General features: G+C 44.2%; 1 protein-coding gene across 1 annotated transcript in view; it reads left to right on the top strand.

Annotated features, from left to right (window-relative positions):
• Positions 1 to 1,206: 1,206 nt before the first annotated feature.
• The window catches only part of ttc39a (tetratricopeptide repeat domain 39A), a 40,504-nt gene continuing 33,997 nt past the window's right edge, over positions 1,207 to 7,713 (top strand). The window contains exons 1-4 of the mRNA XM_083648267.1: positions 1,207 to 1,413; positions 2,730 to 2,780; positions 4,984 to 5,034; positions 5,533 to 5,586. Coding sequence (XP_083504393.1) covers positions 1,361 to 1,413; positions 2,730 to 2,780; positions 4,984 to 5,034; positions 5,533 to 5,586 — 209 coding nt within the window. The 5' untranslated portion in view covers positions 1,207 to 1,360. The remainder of the gene's footprint in view (positions 1,414 to 2,729; positions 2,781 to 4,983; positions 5,035 to 5,532; positions 5,587 to 7,713) is intronic.

Below are 7,713 nucleotides of genomic sequence, written 5' to 3'. Positions count from 1 at the left end.
AGTCAAACAGCAGTCTGTCTTCAGTTTCATTGACCTCCAAAGAACAATAACTCAGTGCACCGGGCAAATACAGGCACGGCATATCAGGGATCTGTAGAGACAGGAGGTGGTGACCTGGATTCTGTTGTTAGAGAGGGCTTGAAGCTTTTGGATAAGCTTAGGTCTGAGAGGTCTGACAAATCCCATGCATCCAGAATTTGCAAGTGTCTCAGATTCTGCAATTGGTGAAGGCTTAAGAAATCCTCATCTGAACATTTGTACATCATCTAGGTAAAGTGTGAGGCTTATGAGCTTTGGAAATACATTTGGGATTTGACGAGTGAATCTCGGTTGGACAACCTGTTTCCAGTACTTGGCTTTGTAGGATTTCACCACAACGCCACTGATTTTCCTGTGGCTTGTCTTCCTTGGATGTGGTAGCCGTTTCTCATCCAAACACGTGGAGCCATACTTCTGAGGGAAGTCGCTGCTGTAGTAGTAGTAGTGGCAGTAGTGGCAGCTGCCCATAGAACCTTCTTGCCTCCATTGCTGATGTAAGCTAGCTAACACGCACTACTCGTTTAACACGAACTTTATACCGTAATAACTATAACCGTCTTCGGGGAAAAGTGTGGGTTCAGATCAGAAGCTGCGACAACAAGTTGGACGCGCGGATCAAACTGATCCTGTTCTACGGCAACCCTGAGGGAACACACACAGAGCCTTGCATACAAACGTAATAGAACACACACACAAAAGTAGGCTAACTCAATTTGTGGTATAATATTACTGAAATCGTATTGTAATAAGTTATATTACTGAGTTACTGCTAAAAGTAATATATTACATGTAATATGTTACTTTTGTAATGAGTTACCCCCAACACTGCGTGTGTGTGTGTGTGCGCGCGCGCGCGCGTGTGTGTGTGTGTGTGTGTGCGTGCGTGCGTGCGTGCGTGTGTGTGTGTGTGTGTGTGTGTGTGTGTGTGTGTGTGTGTGTGTGTGTGTGTGTGTGTGTGAGACCCATGTGACCTTGCACTGTCTATCTGCCACATACGCTAACATGTAGTGCTTTAAGACCATGCAGCCAGGACCTTCAGAAGCCACATTCCAAAGTATTTAAATAGGAAACTCATTATTATGGAGATGAGAGGTTCGCTCCACACCTTTCCTCGTCGGGAAGGAGGAAGGCAGTAAGCTTGTCTCGGCTCAGGACAGTACACGCACGCAGAGCACCTCCCCACTTCACTCACTCCTGTCCGGTCAAACTCTTCACCTGTCGGTTCACCGGCCAGCTCCATGCTCGCTTTATAAAGACTCAACCTGCCTGCTCTGTCGGTCTGTCTGTTTGGGATATTCTGCTGCTTCTCTTCATCTGTGGAATGAGTTTTATCACCAACTGGAGACGAAGCGTGAAGAAAGATGACATCAAAACGTGAGTACAGCAAGTTTCTGTAGGTTTTTAGTACGCTATTTGTCATTAGTTAGCTGATTGCTTGCTGGGTGCAGTCCTTCGAATCTGTCCAATCCACGTTGTTGAGTTGAGTCTGTTATAGGCTAGCTGATCACACTTCATCACTGTAGCAGGCAGGCTGTCTTGTCCCCAGATAATAATACCCTGAAATCTATTCACCGAGCCGAGGGCAGCTGAGATGAGATACACTTCAGATCACAGCCCCCCCTTCACCCTGGTTTGATCCAAGATTCAAGATGACTGTTGTCTTTCTCTACTGGAGAGATACCAGACAAATCATTCTTAAATCACATACTGTACCTGTATAGCATAGTAATTGCCCTTCATTATCTCTCACTGTGCCAACTACCACAGAATAAAACATTCAGACAGGAAGAAAGTTGCCTATGTTGTCAGGCAAGTGGAAACGTACATAATCAATCCATTGACAATGTGTGTCTATGATTGCTGAACATAATGGGCAAATGGTGTACATTAGGATTATCATCCTACCTGGCGGCTGTGTGTTTTGTAATCGGCCATTCCTTTGCTAGTGTAAACTATAAGACTTCATTGAATCTCTCAAATGATTATGTGGCAGGACATTCTCGTGACACTACTGCTGTTCCTGAACTGTAGCCAGTTGGACAACATTACATCAGATGGCAGGCTCATGATGCAGCATCCAGCAGGGTCAGATGATAGATCAGGCTAATATTTGCCCATATGATTTGATTATACTAACCAGCCTACGGATTTCATTACTATGAGATTCAATGGAGAGTCTGATGGTCTTTTCCAGTCTGGCAAGAATATACAATTATGTGGAAAGCATTGAATTTGTGTCATTTATGGATTTTTCTTTGCATGAAAAATGGCCAAAATTAAATCTACAGCACAAAGAATCGACGCAAAATATCAGCTATCAACAGCTTCGACCCAGAAATGTTGTTATCAGCCTTCAAAAAACCCATATCGGTCGAACCGTAGAATACCACAGCGGCCTTTATTTAGGGAATATTTATTCACCCGCTTCTCTGAGTCAAGTATCATCTCTTAGTTTGATCCAATTTCTTTGTGTGCCATAAATATAGATGCCTTGTGCCCAATTCAGTTTAATGAATACATTTTTCAGTCACAGTTGCCTGCAGTTATTTCTATCCCTCAACTTATGCAGCCTCTCTTCTGACTCAGCCCCTCCAGGTCTGGGTTTCTGCTATTCTGGCTAGTAGTCTCACCACACCTATGTGAGACCCATTCTGATATTCTCTCTAAATTGACCTCTAACCTCTCCTCAGGGATGCCGTGCAGGCAGAAGAAGTCCCTGACAGCCCCAACTCCCCGAGCCGGTAGGTCCACATACTGTGCACACCAACATCTAAGCCTCGGACACACACACACACACACACACACACACACACACACACACACACACACACACACACACACACACACACACACACACACACAACTTCAAAGGACTAGGGGCAACGAAGGCCGACTGTTGCATCACGTCACGTCGCCTGTGTCGGGGCCAGAAAGTTGCACTTGAACACCGGAAAGACTACAGTTGACTGTCAACTAGCACATTCTGAATCTGAACCTGTGTTAGATAGGACTGCGAATATACAAACCAGATACGCCGCGTACCATTTTCACACCACTCTCGCTCACCACTTCAACGGGTTTTGTAATATAGCTACTTCTAAGTGAGAATCAGGGATGTATTACCGAACGGGCCTACGAGGTCAGGGGGGCCCATAATAACACACTGACTGAGGTGCCCTTGAGCAAGGCCCTTAACCCCAACCGTTCCAGTGGAGCTGCTCAGTGGCCAGCAGATGTGAGCAGGGTGCTCCTGAAAAAGAGGGCATTGCTCTCAGTGAGACTCCCCTGAATAAAGCTTAAATTAATCATAATAATAATAATAACATTAATAACAATACCAAGCCTCTTCGCAGGGCCACCGCGTATCTTGCCCATCTTGCCTGGGCCTGGGATGAAATTATCCCTTAGGGCCCCGACCCTTTCTTTTTAACAAAATGTTATGTTTATGGACAATTAGAGGGATATTGTGCTTTTGGCTTTAACTGAGTGTACCTGCACTTAAATCCTGGCTGTGAGGTGAGTTTATTTCTTGTTATTGTGCTGTTGACTTTGAGTGTTCAGGTGGTTGTGCTGTAAATCCTAATGAGATGCAGGTGAATGTATGTCTTAACAGGATTAACACAGTGTGACTTCACTTGAAGTGCCCTCCTTCGTCAATTTGACAAGCAAAAAAGTGAACTTTCGTCTGCCAATAAAAGGCTTAAATTTACATTAACTTAAACAATACAGACTCAACACACATACAGCAGACAATGTAAGACAATGTAGCTAAACAACAAATTACTGTACACCATAGATTGACTTGAGCCTACAAATGCCATTTTAGGCTTTACACAGAAATACCGTATTCAATTTGAATGCAACTCATATCAAAGACATCTTGCTAAAATGCATTGTCTCCATCGTAATTGTTCAAAGGCCTGAACGAAGACTAAATGCCAAACCATTACAGAGCATGACTTAAAACAAACAAACATTACACAGAGCTCTAATGCAACTTCAGCACCACAGACAAGGAAGGCTCCATACCACCTACAGAAGGTGAAAGCAGCAGCACATTGAGTCAATGGGATGAACCTGGCATTTAGTCCACACCAGCCCACCACAATCAGCCGGACACCAGCCATCGTTGTCGATTATTTCACAACACAATCGGTCGGCTCCATGGCTCAGACCAAACTGTGCCCGGCTTGCCCATTGGGTGGGCCTCGCTTTTTTAAGCACTGTGATTGGCTCGAAGGTCCGAACACCGCCAGCTGGCAAAGTTGGTGTAAAAACGAAACAACTCAGTTGTTTAAGCCACCAAATTCATACTGCTCTGTAATTTATTTTTTCAGACCGTCATCAGATAGCGCGGCCAACTGAATATATTGCAATGCATGGGCTATCCGTTATTATAGGGTTGTTATAAGCATCACAAACCGCACGTCCAGTTCAAAGAGAAAACCTTTCAAGAAGCATCGACTCGACCAGTTCGTTCTTCACTCTTTTAAGTTGTGAAAACAATCTCTCACCCTCAGTCTACAGTTAGTGACAGGGTGAGAGACAGAGATTAGTGAAGATCTCTCACCCACAGTTAACAGGCAGAGTTTAGAAAAGCCTGACTGTGGTGAGCACAATTGGGGAAGTCGTTTAAACTTTTCAGCCTACCTTTTCTTAGCAGTTCTTCCAGTCAACATGTTTTCTCTCACCACACAAAATGCTTGAACTAGATACATTCAAATATGATGGAGGGGGGTGGGGGGGGTGGGTGGGGGGGCACCACCCGATGCAATATATGGATAAACTTGGCCCAGAGTCTTAGTTATTATTCTGGCCTTAATTGTGCGGATGTGCGCTGTGAGTTGGGGCCCTTTATGTATCCAGGCCCAGGGGCCCGTCATGTCATAATCAGCCTATGATGCTGAGTCACTTGAACTGACCTTTTTTTTTCTCTCTTCCCAGGTTGTCAGTCATCAACAGTCCAGAACTGGATCCCATCATCACAGATTTCAAGTGAGTGTCAGAATACCAGTCGAGAACTTTACCTGTGTATCAGTGTTTGATAAGTTTCTTTCCAAAATGAGATATCGACAATTCAAAAAGAACAAAACGATTGTTAGCATCAAAGAAAAGCATATATTCTGGGTAAATAGGCCTATTCAACTTTTGAATCAGCGCTTTTTGAGGACAGAATGATCTGTGTTTTTTAAAATATTGCAAGGAATTTAAGGTACTTTTTTTAAATGCATTTTTGGAGTGAAACACCTATTACCTATTTTGTGAAAACTGTACTGATTAGCAGTTTCAATTTCAGTTTGATTTCACAGGTGTTTTCACGGTATTGTCAAGTTAATATCTAGAGGAAATCCCTCACTCGCCCGAGAGGGTCACTGCACATATCTGTGTCTGTGTTTCTGTGGCGATCGCGATCATGTTTCCTCAGACAATAGTCCTCTTTTCAGCTCCTTTCCAGCCCTTGAGATCAGCCTCTATGCTGTCCCTGTGTTTCAGGTTACAGCTACCAGACAACAAAGATGCTCTGGAATCAACCACACCATCTAATGGGTAAGACTGCACACTGGACTCGAATCGCTCTGAAAAGCCCCATCAGTGTCTTGTCATAAATTAACAAAATACTAAGTTGCTGTGAACAAAATAGAAAGTTTGCAGCTCATGTGAAGCTGTGCCTGCCTGGTGTAGTTAAGTGTTGAGGTAAAGGCCATTGTAAGGGCAATGGCAATCAGCGCAGCTTCTCCCTGCTGTTTGCCATATCAGTCATTCAAACTGAGAGGAGCTGAGAACAACATCGTTCCACTCAGTCAAGTTATGACCGGATGGGTTTGAACGCAAACCAGTTGCTTATGCAGAAGTCTAACCCACTTGTTGATGTCACTGTCTACAGCAGGGGTGCCCCATAGAGACAGTCCGCATGTCTGGGAACGCCCACAAAATGTTAAACGGCTGGTGCGCGAGGGGGGTAAAACCGCCCATATAGCTCATGGGCTGACTCACCAAAAGACGGTGCTGCGGCTCTAAACTACAGGTTTGGGGGTTCTAGAGCAGAACACAAGAAGTCTGCTCAGATGTGCGTTTACTGCGGTGGTTAAATCCCCGATCGTGTCTGCCTGGGCTGGGCTATCAGCTAAATTCTAACTTTGCTGAATGGATAGAACGGGGGTTTTTACCCCACCCTGACCACGCCCCCAGCCAGGCTGAGCCAGCTAACCCAGCATCTATGACGAGACATGGCCTCAACCTATAGGTAGACCGTGAGTGTACTTTAGAAGTAATAAACACATTTATTACAGTCCCGCCATTCAAATGGCATAGTTTCAACTTCACGTTTAGTTTGCCTTGTTGAAATTTATGTTCACTATTATTAAGGGCTGCTATCAACACTTCATGCTCTTCAACAGAAAAACACACAGAGCAGCAGCACCAGTCAGCCAGAGGGGGAACACGTAGTTACATCCTGTTTGTCACGGGGAGAAACAGGGTTTTATTTGGGAGATGTACGATGCTGTGGTGCTTCTACACTGCACCTCCTCCTAGAGATGACCTCTCAATCATCAGTGTGTCCCAGTACTGAACACACTGGACACACAGCTGAGTTTCTGTAGCTGTCAATCTCATGGTTGTCTGTTCAGCCATCGCGGCTATCGCTGCTCATGCTAATAATTACCCCAGTTCTTCTTTTTATTCCAAAACAAACCGATGTTGCTGCTGCTGGAAAGCGTACAGTAAAACTCATCACTCCCCCAGAAACCCCCACCTGAAACTGGGTGTTAAGAACAACAAATGAACTGGGTTTAAGTTGTATCTCTGTATCAATTGTCAATACAGTTGCTGATTATTAGAGTAAGCCAAATGGCTAAAATGATGCTTAAAATGTCAGTTTATGGAATCCATGATGTTGTCAGTTGCCAAATCCAGACCAGCTGAACAGGCCGGCATATAAGATCTAATTCTCTCCGCCTAATGCATGACCACGCTCTATGGTCTGCTGACCAATCAGAGGCAGGGAGGCGGAGGAAACCAATAAGCGTTACGTGTATTTATTTTTTTACTACAATCACATGCTAGATGGATTTCCCCTCATGTTTCTGCTCTGGGGCCAAAGTGCTCAGGCTGTTAAGCGTTTGCTCTCTTAAGGTTGGGCTTTTATTGGGAGAGTAATGTGTCAAAGTGTGAGGAGTGCTTGAAAAGGGTCAGCTGAGTGTTGTCATGATGATGTCTTTATGTTAGCACAGTTGCTATGCTAATACAGTGTGTGTTGTTGATATAAGTTAATATGATATAAGTTAGTAGCTCAGGCTCGGCAGAGAGGAATCTTTGTTGTGTACATACATGAATGTTTAAAGACAAGAAGGAATATATCCGCCCACTCAGATCCCCCCGAAATCCATGAATTAAACACAAGGCCATTTTCCCTTTGAACTGTCTCTTTACCCCTCAGGTACTGAGGACAGGAGATGCAGACTTATCTACAGACGTTTTTTGCAAAATGGCAGACGATGAACACATTTTGAATTCCCTGGGGAGAAAAAACGGCAAAGAGAGAGAGCTAGATTTATATGGTCTTGAAAATGATTTTGTTTACTTTTTGAGTATGTTGTAAGTGTCTGCCAAGATAAATCAAACACACCTCAAATCATGTTCAAACATATTTTCGCTCAGGTCTGGTTGTGCAAT

The sequence above is a fragment of the Poromitra crassiceps genome, assembly GCF_964638095.1.
Source record: "Poromitra crassiceps genome assembly, chromosome: 12".
Lineage (NCBI taxonomy): Eukaryota > Metazoa > Chordata > Actinopteri > Beryciformes > Melamphaidae > Poromitra > Poromitra crassiceps.
Note: the sequence above shows the minus strand (reverse complement) of the source record. Positions and strands in the feature narration are given on the sequence as shown.